Raw genomic sequence first — 17,037 nt, forward strand, 5'->3', positions numbered from 1 at the left:
ATTTGGAAAGACTTTCTGATCAAGTTCACCTCTTACCAGGTTAAGCTACCAGTTACACCTGTAGTAATCAGTTTCTGTTGCGGGAGTTTATCGATAGTATTAGTCCCGTCTTTTTCTGCACAATCTGACTGATGGCTCCATCATAATAGCTATGACGTGGGTGCTGAAGATTCACAGTTGGAAGTAAATGCCTTTGGTGAGGTGTCTATCTTACCTTCCCCTCCTTCATTCCATCCCTTTTTCTCCTTTCCCCCTATCTCCCATGATGGCTATTTCTCCGCCCACCTCCCCTTTTGTATCCTGTCAATGAAACAGAAAATGTAGGGGTTCTGAAGGTGCATCCTGGTTGAGTCTATGGCTCGTTTTTATTGATGTTAACATCTTTATCTCTTCACGTGTGACACGTCTAGCCAACATCATTTTGTTTTTTCTCTACTTGCTGTAAAAGATATAAACTGAGAAAATTATCAATAAATAATAATTTCATATTTTTATGCCTGTTGCTATTGGAAATATTTACGCTTTCCAGTTTTCAGTTTCTTTTTTACTGTAAATACTGGTGGTTTTTTTTCAGTGTTTACCGATGTTTTCAAAGTGCTTATAAAGAAAATTGTTTTTATTTCTTTCCTTCCCTCATTCGTTCTTTTTATCACTTATCTCCTGCTGTTAACTCTATTCAGTGACCCCTTTCTTTGAATTTATGCTGTCAAGTAACTTTTCACTATTTCTGTCTCCTCCCTGCCTGTCTAATTTTCCATAACTCAGATCCCCGTCCCAGCAGTCATGTCATCCGTGTCAAGAATGTGGATAGATAAAGGCACATTTGCACCTCATTAACATTTGTTTGCAGCAGATAAAAGGTTATTGGAAGGACTCCTTCTTAGTACCCTATTCTTCAGAAAAATCTGCAGTTATCTGCTTAAAACATTATAACATTATATATATGTATATGTGTATATATAATAAAGGTGCTATGCTTGGAGCACTTTGGTGTTTTTCGAGTGCCTTTCAAATGAACGATCCCAAACTGGAGCATAATTTATTGGCGGGGTCGTGCCGTCGAAGGGCACCACCCCGAGAACCTGGGGGCCTCGGGGGTTGACATTAGCAGGCCTCTATTTGATGATTAACACCAAGGAATTGAGGAAGACGTCTAACTGCCGGGGCTCATACAGGGGCCTCGTTCAGCAGGACATTAGCACACTTATTCAAAGCAGTCACTACATTTCCCATAATCCTTTGCTTATCGCACAAGTGGCAGCCGATCACAGGGTGTGCCGCGTTGTGCTTTTAAGTGAAGGGAGTGAGCAGATGTGCAATTTCTCACCACCAGTCCTGAAGAAGAGAATCATTGAAACGCGCCTGCTGCTTTTAAAAAAAGCAGCAGGCAGACGTTTTTTTCCCCGCATGAATAAAGGTGCTATGCTTGGGGCACTTTGGTGTTTTTCGAGTGCCTTTCAAATGAACGATCCCAAGCTGGAGCATAATATATATATATATATGACTACGAGTATGTACTAGCCAAAGAACAGACTATGCAGGGTTGGAGGTCTAGATGACCATGGAAATGGTAGAGGGTACTTATACACAGCACTGTATTTAAATAAGGTCTAGACCAAGGGACTCTATGGTCCAGTTGAAGGCAGGAAGCCGAAACGCGTAGACCGTCCATTTGATGCACTTTTCTTTGCACATGGTGTGTAAATAAAATAGTGGAGAAAGCTAACTGGTGCTGTGCCGTGTCTTTATCTACGGGACTCATAGGAGAAGAAGCTGATGTGATATATATATATATATATATATATATATATATATATATATACACATCCAACAGAAAAGGTTTCCCCAATGAAAGAGCCTTCACACAGGTAGGGTCTGCTTGTAGGAATTTAATGAAGGCAGCCGAATTGACGAGTGGAACGCTTCACAGCTCACATTTGAACAAACAAGCCTGACGCGTTTTGTGCGTGAAGCCCACTGGGGCCGGATATCGAATAAAGAACCAAGTTCCATCTGTGGCAGCGCTGATCTTTGGAACATTTCCTTTAATAAAGTGCTACTCGCACGAAATAAGTCCTCCACTGTCTTCCTGTGGGAAAGATGTGACATTTGCTCAGGACACTATTGCCAAGCGCGAGCAGAGCATCGGCAAGCGCGCACTTAGGGCCCGGCCCCCCGGCCCCTGCCCCCTACCTGATCTAGACAGGGGCGGCCGGTCTGCCCCAATGGGCGACCGGTCGCTTATCACTTCCGGGGCAGGAGGACGCACTTTCGGTGCGACAGAGGGCGGAGCCTGGTGACCTATTTAGGTTCTAGGGGCAGGGACCCCGGTCTCTCCTTCCTCTGTTGCACCGGATCGTGGCGGCCTCCCAGAAGCGTCCCCCCCTCCTACAGCCCCTTTGTATAGTTTTAAACTTTCTCGTATCCCCTCGTCCGGAATTGGAGGTCGGAGGTTCATCGGGTTGACGATTCAGCCAAGCGCGTGGTGGGAGGCGACGAGGAGGAGAGGCGCGTCAGGTTGCAGCCAGCCATCTCGCCAGGTAAGGAGTCGGGGTGCCGGGGAGGCCTGTGTGCAGCCGCGAATTGCGGGAGGGGTATCCGGGGCGGGCGATGGTATGGAGTCTGCTCCTGTGGTCTGCGGCTGCCGGCAGGGCTCCTGGGCCTACGGGCTCCTTCCTGGTCGACGTGGGCAGGCTGAGGGGGGCAGGGAGTGTCCCCCATCGCATCCCCAGGACAGTCTCGTGGCCTCGCCTGGCCGATAGGCGGACGGGGAAAACTGAACACGGGCCACTTAGGGCCCGGCAGAGAAGGCCCTGTACTGGCAAAGTGTAATTGCAGTCAGATTGGCGGGCGGGTCTAATACTAAGATTTTACCTAATGGTAATAGTGGATATCTATAGCACGTAGAAACGACACTAATGCATTCTGAAGCGGTATTTCGAAACAGTTAGGTATCAGACATGAAATGTATGCATTTTACACATTGAATATCAAGTAAAAGGTATAATAATGGCCTTAATTTATGTCGTGAAATTCGTCACTCTGGGGGCTTAGGGATTGAAAGATCGACAATGGTAGTTTAAAAAGGGCAAAACGGAAATGGAGAAGCGTACTTTGGTTATATATGGAGTCTATGAAATTGCCCATGAGTTTGAAAAACAAAATATGTAATTTCTTTAATTGTTCCATTATCAATTGTTTTGAAGGTAGTTACGAATTATGTAAGGAATTTTAACCCTCAGCTGCTAACATTTTGCGGACTCCATCGGTTGCGCCATCACTTACCTCATCTGTATGCCCAAACCCCAAGGTGCCTGCAGGGTGGCTAGTTCCTAGTCTGCAGATACCGTGGTATGCTAACAGGGGGCCCAGCTAGGGGCACAATACATATGCCATATATAAAGTCATCCCTGGTATAGGATGTAAAGTGCAAGTATGACCTAGAATATGAGTGATGATATTTAGGAACTCAGTAACGTGCCAGGACGTCATAATGTTCGGTGTGTATGTCTTGAGAAATGTTGCATCTTTATTGCTGTGCCATAAGAACACGAATGGATCAGCCTATCATTGTTCCAGGATAATGCATCAAAAAAGGGTACTGGGCAATGATGCATCACACTATGGTGCAAAAATCGATATGCTATTTGATTAGTGTGATAAAAATCCGAAAGACTTACTTTTATTACAGGAGAAAAAGGCGTCATAATTTACTGCGTTACTTTTCTTTAGTTGGGCAACTGAAATGTTTTCATCAGGGGGTGAATGCAAAAATGTCCAGTATTTGCAATCTTTCTAAACTATGCTTTGTGAACGATGTGCTCGGAGGAGTAGCTCTCGGAGGCGTAGGCGTTACAAGGCAAAGGCTGACGAGTTTTATCTCTTCGAAAATTGTGGTTTTAGCAATTTTAATGGACCCCCACTGTATTACTGTGACCTTTGTGTCTGCACCTATGAGAATTTCGGTAATCAAACCTGGATGTAATTAAGGGCCATTGTTTGTTCACATCTTGCTCCCGATGGCTGGGTTTGGTTGGTAGGTGCATATGGTTTGCAGATCCACAATAAGACCATAGAGGAACTTAATGGGAGCAGACTGTCGTGGGGGGGCAAGTCTTTATTGGTTGTCAGTGGGTATTTATTAATGAACAAAGGGATTAGTAGGGGCAGAACGTGCAAGAGTTGAAGTTCAGCTCTGTGCGATCTAAATAGGGCAGGAGTGCTCCCTAACCATCGAGTAGAGAGGTTTATTGCTAGTACTTAAGACAAATGAGGATAGCGCCATGTGGGTACCTTGCATAGTAGTCTCAGTGGCTTATAGTTTGTTTATCTTGTACATACGGTTCACTGTACTGCTAATTCCGGAGTCAAAACCATATGATAAGCTGCGTTATTAATTCACTCCAAGACCCCCCCCCCCACCCCCCCATGTCAATTATCATCCTGGAAAGTAGGCCAGATTCGGGTAAATAAGAAGTAGCTAGATTTCACTGGTCTGGTCGCCTTGTCTGATAACATAGGACCCCGCCTTCAATTGGCGGGTAGTTCCCATATACCCTAGATGGGTCCGTCAAGTTGGGATATCATAGACTGGGTTTTGTAGGCAGACAGCCTCCATGCACCCCCTCCGTATACATTAGGCTATATGGATCAGCGAGCGCACAGAGTCTCTTGAATCTCCGCCTAGTTTCTAGCATCCCCGGAACAGGACGGCCCTGATCCCCAAGAGCATGGAAACTATACAGTCACTCGGGCTCACTTAGTTTGTCTCAGGAATACACAGGATAAAACGGGCTGGCCGTTTCCATAGAAATGTATATAACAGTTTCCCTGGCACGCAGCAGGAGTTGGACAGGCCTGGGGTTGTACTTGTAGTATGTTGACTGTCTGTAGCAGTACCAAAGCAAGCCGTTCAGAGTAGTGTTAGCGGGACTGGGACTGAGCGTGTTGGGATACCCGGCCCTCTCGGGCAGGATAGGTAGGGCAACGCTAACTGCAGAGGCAGGCTTACCAGACAGAACAATGGAATAGGTCAGGTGCTGGTCGTCCAACGGTGGCATGAGACCCATTTGGCCAGAATGGTAGTGATTTGCCAATGACCATACTTGACTTTTCTATTTCTCTCCTGTTCAGTAGTGTGCCCGCGAAAGTGGTGGTGGCACGAGGGACTCGATCATGCGACAAGCTGCAAGGTGACTATGGCAGTGGCGAGTGGTATGGCCGGTAGGCCTGAAGGGAACAGGGTTCCTGTGTCGGGGCGGGCGGCCCCGGGAAGAAGTTGAGAGCCTGGAATGTCTCGGTGAGGCAGCTCAAGTAGGAATTGCCCAAGTCGCGCTCAGTGTAGGGCCGCTTGTGTAACATTCCACCCGAATGGTCTCCAGTCTCCGGAGAGGTGAGGTATGACAAGGTTGGAGGTGACCAGGTGGGCTCAGTGAAGGGCTGCTGGTGTCACATTCCGCACCAAATGGATTTTCTGGTGAAGTGATGTATTGCAATGATGGAGTGCAGTTATCGGGCATCGGTACATAGAGCTGGGTTAGAGGATTAGGGTCTTTCATGCAGAGCGCAGGTGGGGACGGTGACGGACCTGTGGGCCCGGATCACCTTTGTGGCGGTAGAAAGACCTTGGAACAGTACAATTGACCGACGGAATGGACGGGAGTCCGCCTTGCGTACTCCCTAGGCTAGCACTGAGGGGGGAGACGGTAAGCTCTCCGCTGTGAAATAGGGCCCCGGCTGGGGAGGCTAGGGCGACAGGTTACGAGCCTCCTGGGTTCCTGGTCAGCCTGGTGGTCGGAGGGTGGGCCCCTGGAGAAGGTGGACAAGGATCAGAGGTTGGGGGCCCACTCCTCATGGGGCGCAGGTGGGTTCCACCTCGCGTGGATGCACGGCATGGAAGAGGGGAGCCGGAAGCCCCCTTAGTGCTGGAGGATTAGAATCTTAATCTGGCGGAAGAAGATCAGGAAGTCAAGAATAAAATTGTGTTGATAACTGTATGTAATGAATTTTGAAATGCCTTGTCATGTTTATGAAATGTCAAAATATTAAACATGGCCGTTTTACACCCACACAAATCTCTGTTGTTGATTCTCATGTGGGTCGTCAGGTTATAAGGAGGGAGCGGGGAGCATGCTGGGGGATCCGGGTCCTAATGAATTTATTCGGTGGAGTATACACTTCTAGTGCATTTTCCTAATTGGGAGAAAGACAATTCACAGCTCAATATGCTTCCATTAAATAGGGCCACTGCTGTTTGTACGGGTAATACTGCAAAGTGTAAGCTTTGTTTCAACACCATAACTCTGAGGCTGCTGACATGAAGGCATTAGGAATGAAAGTTAAAATTAGGGAAGTTGCAGCTCCATCCTGGTGTATCATATGTTCATGTGTAGGATCAGCAAAACACTTGCTTTTGCTGAAACTGTGATGTCTGTAGCAGCAGGCAGAGCAGTGGTTGCCTATTCATGTTTCTGAGCTGTTCTGTTTACAATTTATACACTAACTCATAGATTTACTAAGTTAATAAATGTACTTAAAGCAGCTCAGTTTCACCAAAACCAGCATGTGGACCCTTTCTCGGCCTGCACATGGGCAATGAAGATGATCATGATATGGCCCCAGAACCTATGGTATGAGGGGATGTGGCTCCAGGAGTCATGCTCTTATGGCCATCTCAATGTACACCTAACAACAGGAGTGATAAATGCAGTATTTTAAGAGAGGACCTTGAGCCTGGAGGCATCAATGTACAGAGTAGTCTTTGGTGCTGCCGTTATGATACCTAAGTTTTCAGAAAGACCAAGCTTCTGATTAGTCTTCCTGAACACTGTTATTTGGCGATGGTAAGGGTGAGGATGAGTTTGGTACATTTAGCCATATTTGGAAACCATATTTTCAATAAATCAATTGTATGTAAAATTGACAAAATTCGTACTTATGACATGTTTCAACAGCTGGAAGTAGGCATTCCCCGAATTACTACTTGCAGTATTGGCAGCTTTCAATTTGCTGAACAGTAGATTCTTTTGGTTTTGAGAGCACGAAGAAACATCCAGTGGTGTTGTCGCTGACCTAGAAAAAAGAAATGTTTCAGATACAGTTGTTTGAAAATGTGCTGTAACATTAACAAATGACACACTATCCAAGATAAGGTAGCAGAAAAACTGAACAGGTGCAACCCTCACGTTCAATCCTCCCACGCCCAAAAATACCTGCAACCTCAAGGTGCTTCAAGAGTGGAGGAGACACTACCTATCCCTCGACAAGCCCCAAATGGTACAATCTATGTTAGCGCCCTTGAGAAGACAGCCCACATTTTAGTCCATGAATTAATGTTTCAATCACTGTTAGTAATCTGATTCTTCCTAATTTCAGTTGATTCTCTGTCGCAATTCAGTTGCTCCAGTTTAGTCAACACGTGTTTCGCCAACGGACTTCATCAAGGCAAAAAATCATACATTTGATAAGATTACTCTTTTTTGCTTTTGGCAGAAAAGAACCCTTTCACTTTGTGACCTGCACCAAAGCTACATAGGATGTATTACCATTTATAGCAAAACACAAAACGTGTTCTTATGCTCTATTAATCCTTCACAGTGGCACAGCCCTACTATCACCCCAATAATCACCCTTATTTAAAAATAGTATTCATACCATATGGAGGTTCCATCTCATAGGTGTGGCATAACAACCATAACCACATCTAGACCAAATGCGAATGTTTCTTCACGATACCGCACCAGTAAAGCTTTCCATACCACATGAGTACTCTTACCACACATTATAACATGTGTTTCAATAGGATATCTCAAATCCCCATCCTTCACTGCTCTGAGATGTTCCAAAATTCGTCTTTGGAGAGTCGAATGGTGCCACCTGCATACATTTGAACAAATTACTTACTCTGAAGTTACAACACACAAAGAGGGCCAGGGGAGATGTAAAGACTGTCGAGAGTTGACTCCCCAAAATTCAATATTAACCACACGATAAACACCTGGGTCTAATAGAAAAAGTTAAGTTAGAAAAAGAGGAAAGAGAATCATTGTCACTCAATCATATGGGGTCTTTCCTTTTAAGGTTGAATTCCCTAACCCACCAGAGGTGGCATGCTTCATCATAGGGAACCTACTCACACCGCGATGCCTAGCCATGATGTGGGCTCTGATATATTGCAAAATTCTTTCTTTGAAGAGTCAATGATGCTACCTGCAAACATTTCAACAATGATGTACTCTGATGCTACATTAAAAAAATCGAGCAATCCATATATGTTATATATGGGTATTTATTATGCGCACAACTACTCTTGAGTATCCTGGCGCGGAGCAAAACCACAAAAAAGTCAAGAGAAAAAACAGCATAACACAACATTTTTAGCAAGCTTTCTTAAAAAGGTGAGTTTGAGGAGCTTTTTAAATATATCTATGCGAACTGGGTATTAAACTATCTAATTTTATCACAAAATCTTATTCTGTGTTGGTGTAGTCAGCTAAAGAAAAAGAGATAATAATAATTCAGGGTTTGTCTGCCACAAATTAATTTTAACAACACAAATACAAACAATCTTTTTTTTTTTTTTTAAATTTTTAAAACCTTTAATGTAAAAAGCACACAGCTATTCAGCCTAACATCCCGGAGGCAAGGCAGCATAGTATAGAACGGTCATAGTGCCTAGCGATTCTTGTCAGGACAATGCAGGTTGTTTTATTATTTTTAAAACAAAAACTTAAGTAAAGCGCCCGAGGGCGTGAAAAAGGCAATGGAAATGGAGAAGACCACTAGTCGGTAGGAGGCGGAAGGAGCTGGAGAAGTTGTAGAAAGAACTGAGACAGAATGTAGCAAAAGCGGGGGGGGGGGGAAAGGAAGAACAGGAGAGTCAGTACAAGAGCAACATAGCTGTCGTCAACGTCTATGGTGACAAGCGTTCATCTCGTGGCAACGGTGCAGGTGGTAAACACAAGTCCCCTCTATAGGCATTCCAGGCACCCCATACCTTGTTCCACGTCTGAGGCCGCCCCCTGGCAGTATACACAGTCTTTTCGCGCAACATACACCAGTCCATGTTGGCCTTCCATTGTACCACCAGGGGGGCCACAGTAGAACCCCACCTCTGCGCTATGTCCCGTTTAGCGACCATATTGCCCAGTGTGGCCCATCGGGTCTGCGCCGTATCATAGTCATTAGGCTCCCAAACATTCAGGAGGCACCTACGCGCCTCCGCCGCTAACTCCACTCCAGTCACCTCCCGCATCACTCTATGAACCCTCTCCCAATAAGGGGCAATAACGGGGCACTCCCACAGTATATGAAGAAAGGTGGCAAGGGCTCCGCAGCCACGGCGGCAGAGGCCATCCGGCGAGAAGCCCATGTGCACAAGCCTGGGGCCGGTGACATACACTCGGTGAAGGATTTTAAACTGGACCAATCTCAGACGCGAGGAAATGGCTACCTCCTTAGGGGAGGACACAGCACTCTGCCAGTCCTCATCGTCCAGTTCCAACCCATCGGCCACCCACTGTTCTCGCAAGCGCTGGAGGAGGTCCACCTGAACGTTGATTAGTTTCTTGTAGGACAGAGAGATGGCGCTATCAGGCATATGCCCGTCCAACACCCTGTCCTCCAAAGGGGAACTCTCGGGGATGTCACCCTCCTCCGGCCTGGCGGCAGTTATTGCATGCTGCAGCTGGGCGTAGCGGAAAAACTCCGTAGCACTCAATTTATACTCCGCCTGCAGCTGTGGGAAAGTCTTGATCACCCCCCTGGAGAGCATGTCCTCAACCCTCGAGATGCCTATGAGATCCCACTTCTCAAAGCCCTTGGTGTGCCAAAGCTTGCCCAAAATGTCGGAATCAAAGAGAGGGGTAAATCTCGTCAGTCTGCCCTGCCATCCCTGTATCTTAGTGACCGTCCGCCACGTATGGACCGCCGCCTTGGTCGGGCCGGTGAGGTTACGATCAAAGGATCTAGAATACAGGGCGCGATAGTAATTGCCTCCGTGCAAAAGCCAGCGGTCCATGGCATAACCGGGGTTGTCCACGGGACCGTAAAAGCCATGATTGATGGCGGTAAGTTGAGAGGCCCAGTAGTATCTCCGCACGTCTGGCAGCGCAATGCCCCCATCATACCATGGCATGGTGAGCTTCCGAGCAGCGACACGGGGTCGGCCGTCCCAAAGAAGGGCACGCTGCAGACTCTCGACCTCCCTGAAGTAGCGGGCCGGGACAAGGTCCTGAGTATTCTGCAAGGCATACAGGAACCTGGGAAGGGACATCATTTTAAACAACGCCGCCCGGCCCAGCAACGAGAGAGGGAGCTTACGCCAACTCTCCACGTCCCGCCGCAGACGGTGGAGCGGGGGGAGCAAGTTGTGGTCATACCTTGCCTTAGGGTTATGTGAAATGTAAATCCCCAAGTACTTAAAGCCTTGTCCCGCCAGTTGGATATTACAGCCTCTGGGAAGGCGCGGTGTATCGCCCTTGAGGATGTAAAGGGAGGATTTGGCCCAGTTAATGATCAGGCCGGAGTAACGCCCAAACAACCTGAGCACATCGCACGCCACGATAAGCGACTTGCAAGGGGAGGTGAGATACAACAGGATGTCGTCCGCGTACAGGGAGACCCTGTCCTCAAAGCCCGGGGACCAGGAGATCCCATGCAAGTCAGGGTGCGAGCGCAGCATCGCCGCGAGGGGCTCCAGAGCCAGCGCAAACAGGAGCGGAGACAAGGGACAGCCCTGTCTGGTGCCTCGCTGAAGTGCGAAGGGAGCAGACATACGACCGTTCACCGTAACAGCAGCCAAGGGGCTAGAATAAAGAAGTCGCACCCAGCCCAGGAAGCCCGGCCCAAAACCAAGTTTCGTCAGGACTGCCCACAAATAATTCCATTCCAAGGAATCAAAAGCCATTGTGGCATCAAGGGAGGCCAGCACCGCCGGTTCAGTGAGGGCGTGAACTCTGGCCATAACGCCATGCAAGCGTCTCAGGTTAAGGGCAGTATTGCGGCGGGGTATAAAACCGGACTGATCCGGGTGTACCAGGTCGCTAATAACCCCGACCAATCGATTAGCCAACAGTTTGGCCAGGATCTTGGGTTCGGCGTTAAGGAGGGAAATAGGGCGGTAGGACCTACAGACATCTCGCGGCTTGCCATCCTTGTGAATAACCACAATAGTGGCCAGGCGCTGGTCCAGGGGGAAGACTCCATCCTCACGAGCACGGAGGAACATGTCTTTCAAGTGAGGAGAGATCACGTCCGGCCGGATCTTATATAGTTCAACCGGTATGCCATTGGGTCCGGTTGCTTTGCCCGTACGCAAAGCGCGGATCGCCAAGGCGATCTCGTCCGCAGTGATGTCCCGGTCAATGTCCACCCTGTCCTCCTCAGAGAGGCAAGGAAGGTCTATCGCCGAGAGGAAGTCAGCCGAGTCGGCCTCAGAGTGATCCGACCCGGAGGTGTAGACCCCCCGGAAATAGTCAGCAAAGGACTCGGCGATGGCGCTCGGATCCGTAACCACCACTCCGTCATCGCACAGGATCTCCGGAACCACTCGGCTCGCCATCTCCCGCCTGTCCAGCCAGGCCAATAATTTACCAGCCTTGTCCCCGACGTCATAAATGCGGCCTTGCTGTTCTTTCGCTAAGAGCAGAGCTGCATTCGTAGCAAGATCGTGATACTCCGATTGCTTCAGAGAGAGTTCATGCAGGAGGGCGGGTTCGGGCTCGGGCCCCAGACGGGACTCGAGGTCCAAGACCTCCTCCTCAACTTGCAGGAGATCCGCATCACGAGTTCTTTTGGCCGTCGCGATGAGAGCCAAGGCCTCACCCCGCAACACCGTTTTGAAGGCCTCCCAAAGGGTGACCGCAGAGCCCACTGAGCCAGTATTTTCTGTAAAATAGAAGGCGATGGCCTTGGCCAGCAGCGCCCGCATGTTGTGGTTGCGGAAATACCAGGGATTTACGGTAGCCGGGCGGCTGGACAAAAGGACACCGAAGTCAAAGGAGATCCACAACGGCGAGTGGTCGGAAACGCCCCTTGCCAAAAAACGCGCCTCAGAAATGGCAGGCGATTGCGCCGCCAGGGTGAGGACATAGTCCAAGCGGGACAGACTTCCATGGGCACCGGAGAGGAACGAAAACTGGCGAAGCGCCGGATGTAAAAGTCGCCAACAGTCCACCAGACCCATAGAGTCAAGGAAGGTCGGCAGCCACGTTTGGGAACCCGGAAGGTCTCTCGGTGGCTGACGATCCAGGGTACCAGAGCAGACTGAATTGAAGTCCCCCCCTAGGATCAGTAGGCCCGAGGGCAGAGACAAAATGGCGCCACCAAGGTCCCGGAAGGTGCTAGACTGGAGACCGGGGGGAACATAAACCGACAACAGGGCCAGGGAACGCCCCTCCCACCTCCCCGCCACAGCTGCGTAACGCCCCCTATCATCTAGCAGGGTGACGTCTATCTCAAGCGGAAGGGACGCACGTACAAGGACGCCCGCCCCCCGGGAGCCCGAGGAGAACCCAGAGTGGGCGACCATTTTATAACCCTTGCGATTCAGGGCCCTACAAGAGTTGCCCACTAAGTGCGTTTCCTGCAGTAAAACTACATCAGGCATGTTCCTTTTTATCAGCTGGAGCACCACCCCTCTCTTGACCCTATCACCTAGTCCATTGACATTCCAGCTAAGCACTTTTAGTTTCCTACCCCCCATCCCCAAGCAACCCGCCCCACCCGACTCCGTTCGACCCGATCATACATTGTTCAACAAAACACACAGTCCATTGCCTCAAAGAAGAAAAAGAAATAGAACGAACAAAGAACAAACCCCGCGAAATTGCACCCCCCACCCTGCACCCCTGCATGTGACTAAAAAGCCCCCCCAACCAGCAGTGTGCCTGTCGCCCCATAACTACTCTACAAAAAGACACCCAGGGGAGTAAGGACTCTCCGCGAACTCCTCCCGCCACCCTCCATGTATTGACAGAAAAGATAATAAGGCAACTAAAAGCAACATTGGATAGCCCCCGAGGCAAGCAAGAGGGTCATTTAGTCACCCATTACAGAACCAAGTCTCATGGGTCCGGGCCGCCAGCCGCGCCACCCTCGTGGTCCTCCTGCGCTTCTCGGCGCGGTGGCAGAGTGTCCAGCCAGTCACTGACGTTCTCGGCAAAGTCGAAAAACAGTGCACGGCCCTCGTATTCGATCCGGAGCTTGGCAGGGAACATCATAGAATACTTAAGGCCCAGGTCCCGTAGCCGTCGCTTCACCCCAGAATAGCTCTGGCGCTGTCGCTGCACTGTCCTGGTGAAATCCGGGTAGAAATGGACATCAGCGTTCTGAAATTTAAGAGGGCCATGGCGCCTGGAGGCCTGCAGGATGGCATCCCTGTCGCGAAAGTTAAGCAGCCGGGCCACGATAGGTCTAGGCGCCACGCCAGTCTTCGGCGGGCCACCCGGTACCCGGTGGGCACGCTCCACCGAGAAAAAGTTGCTGAGGCCAGGCGGGGCAAGATGTGTTCTGATCAAATCTTCAACGAGGAGGTCCGTCGCCGCCTCCTCCGAACCCTCCGGTACGCCGACAATGCGGACGTTCTGCCGCCTGGCCCGACTTTCGAAATCATCCAGCCGCTTCGCGAAGTGCTCCGCCGTCCTCTGCAGGTTCCGGACCTCCGTTTGCATGTCCGAAACGTCTTCTGTGAGACTGGCCGTCTTAATGTCCAGATTCTTAACCCTGTCATTAGTCTTGCCCAGGTCGGCTCTGATGAGGGACAGATCAACGGCCATGCCATCCACCTTGTGCGTGAGGACTTCATGCTGTTGCTGCATGTCTGCCCGGAAACTAGTGATGGCTCCCAAAATGTCGGTCAAAGTGGGCTCAGAGCCGTCCGGCGAGCCCGAATGTGGGATGCCCTTGGCAGAGGGACCTGTAGCAGGCGGTGTTTTCAGCTGAGTGTAGCGCTCAATCCGATTCTGCTGTTGTTGTTGCGGTTTATTGCGCCCTCCTCTATTAGACTGCTTGTCGAGGTCCCCCTTGCCCGCCATGTTAGGTCTCAAAGAACAAAGGGCTATGCCAGGCAAGTCCAAGCCCAGAAACCCGGAATGGTGTCCGGGACGTCAGCGGGAGACAGTTCCAGGCGCGCTTCGCCGTCCAACTAGCACCGCTGTCCAGCACACTTCTCCGGTGACAAAAGCAGGCTTGCACTCTGCAATTCAGCAAGACGTAGTAGCGGAGTCCGCAGAGACAATGGCACCGAGCTGGCACGGAGTCCCACTCGACGTAGCTCCGCGTAGGAGACACCGATTTGAGTTCTGAAAACGGTGCTCGCCTCAGGTAGCCACCAGCAATGAGTATCCACCCTCGTGGATCAGGATTACGGGCAGGATAGTTGCGGAGGATCGGAAGGTCCGCGGAGCTCCGGGCTTACGCGGCCATCTTAGTTGCCCGCGAAGCTCCTCCTCCCAAACAATCTTTTTTAAATAAAGTGTCCACTGGTTATATTACATTATACTCAATTCAGCCAAACTGAGTGATATATTTATTTCCTAATTCATTCAATTAATATAACACATATTTTATTTCCGGACAGGTTTTTAGCTCTGACGCAATGAATTCAGTGAGTAGTGTTTTTAGACAGAAGACTGATATATGAACCCAAGTGAAGTAACCATGATCAATGAACTATGGCAGGGCCATGATGTGGCTGGAGGAGAAGGTAGCAACCTGGGCCAGACTGCCCCTGTCGCTGGCTGGCAAGATAGCGCTGGCTAAAATGATTATTTTACCAAAATTCCTATACTTATTTGTCAATATTCCACTCCCACTTACCCGGCACTTTTTCAATACTCTTAAGTCACACCTGCTCACTTTGGCGTGGGCGTGAGGACAGATCAGAGCCTCTTGGGACCTACTGACACTCCCGCTACGGCAGGGCGGATTGGGGGCTCCCAATATGCAGCTATATGCGCTGTGCGCCCAAGCACAGTTTCTACATTTTTGGACACACCCGTCCCCCTTCCAGCCACATGTGGTGGTGGAGTCAGATGTGATGGCCCCAATTCCATTAAAGGTTGCACTTTACCAAAAAGCGCGCTGTCCCCGCGTTGATATAGACTCTGCAGGAACGCTATGCTGGGCATGGGAGGAGTTGCGAAAAAGAGCTGGGATCCCGTTGCTATATGTTCCCTCTATTCCACTGCTGCAAAATCCACTACTGCCTTGCATACAGGATAGTATGAGTAAAAAGTTCGCCCTACAGATACACCTCCAGACCTTTGCAGGCCTGTACCCAGACAACGAACTTAGACCCCCGCCTGAAGCACCTGAAGGGCAGACAGGGCCGTTCACTGAGATTTTTCTATATCGCAGGACCCATACTGCATGTAGGGCCTTTTGGAGGGACTTCCCGAAAGCGCCGCCATCCTTGCCTGCTTTGGAGAACTTGCTGAAGTCTCCATCTCCCCGTAAACATATTACAAGCTTTCAATTGCATTAATAGGAGACAATTCTGGGATCTTTTGAACAGTTTAGGGTCAGATCAGGAGCTCATAAAGATTCTAAAAGCCCTACACTGGAACACGACGCTAATGTAAGATACAATATGGAGGGTGGCTGTACAGACCCTTTCGCTTGCACGAGCGGCGTGCGACAAGGATGTATTTCGGCCCCTTTCCTGTTTTCGATTTATATAAATGGTCTAGAGGAAGCCCTATTAAGCTTAAAGGTAGACTCACCAAGAGTGGGTAGAAGACCAATCATAGTTCTACTCTATGCGGATGACGCGGTACTGTTGGCACGAACCCCACGGGGTTTACAGAAATTAATAGATGGCTTTGTGGCTTTTATGAATAATCTAGACTTATCTGCCAACCTAACCAAGTCATACGTTATGGAAGTAGGGTGGTTATGCGCTATATAAATGGAATTTTCAATTCAATTCAATTCAAAAGCCAAAGAAAAATGTCAATTATAAAATAGGAGAACACAAATTGGAGAAAGTGCAATCCTTCTCTTATCTGGGCATTTTACTGGACGGGCGTTTACATTTTAAAGTTTTACTTGAGGAGCGTTGTAATAGGTTATTGTCAAGTACAGGGGCAATAATGAATTTTGGCCGTAGATTAGGCCGGTGGTCCCCGGAGCAAATGATGAATTTATATAACTCTATTTGCTTCTCTAAGGTAGCATACGGTGTGGAGCTCTGGGGATTCGCCAACTTGGACAAATTGCAGATTGAGGAGAACAAGTATATGAGAAGGCTTCTCAAGGTCCCAAAGGGGGTTCCCGCCTACATTGTTCATGAAGAGCTGGGGGGAGCATTCATAGAGGACAGGATCCAAGTTAGACCCCTGTTAGCGTGGCTCAAGATTTGGGACAACCCGGAGGCTGAACTGACCCGACAGATCATTATGGACTGTGACATATTTGGCCAACAAAGACATCCAAGGAGACCCGAATGGTCTTCTCTTCGGGGAGACTTTTATCAAAACCCTTGGCAAATACGTATCTACTTTCGCAGCCTTTAACAAAGCCCAGACAAACATGAGACACATGTTTGGTGGAAGATTTTTTTGGAAGGGCCGGCAGGGGAGGATCGGCAATCGGCCATGGTATTACAGATCGTATTTCCAACAAAACCAATGCAGGTATTCAAGGAACTACAGGGGAAACAACAACTTTTTCCCTCAACGAGGCTGCAACAATCGAAACCGAGGCGGAAACAGTTGTGGAAGATTCCAAAATCAGGGACAAGGTAAGGACTCCCCTTCCTGTTACTTCCCTCCCAAAGGTAGGGGGAAAACGCTCCCTCTTCCGTCACATTTGGTCTTCTATAACAAACAATGCTTGGGTGCTAGAGACTGTAAGAGGGTTCAAAATAGACTTCATTTCCATTCCCTTTCAGACCATACAACCCAGGGAACTTTCCCTAGACCAAGAACAGTCAAGTTTAGTAGATGCAGAGGTGAATCAAATGTTAGAGAAAGGTGCGATTCGCATCGTTCAAAACTCTCGTCCAGGTTTTGTGAGCACAATCTTTTTGGTGAGAAA

At 49.0% G+C, this 17,037-nt stretch overlaps 1 protein-coding gene across 1 annotated transcript in view; it reads right to left on the reverse strand.

The window, feature by feature from the left end:
- The window catches only part of LOC147684691 (uncharacterized), a 378,108-nt gene that overhangs the window by 21,157 nt on the left and 339,914 nt on the right, over positions 1 to 17,037 (reverse strand). The window contains exon 94 of the mRNA XM_086939726.1: positions 6,935 to 7,071. Within this exon, the coding sequence (XP_086795852.1) occupies positions 6,935 to 7,071 (137 nt within the window). The remainder of the gene's footprint in view (positions 1 to 6,934; positions 7,072 to 17,037) is intronic.

Source organism: Lissotriton vulgaris, chromosome 10, assembly GCF_964263255.1.
Source record: "Lissotriton vulgaris chromosome 10, aLisVul1.2, whole genome shotgun sequence".
Lineage (NCBI taxonomy): Eukaryota > Metazoa > Chordata > Amphibia > Caudata > Salamandridae > Lissotriton > Lissotriton vulgaris.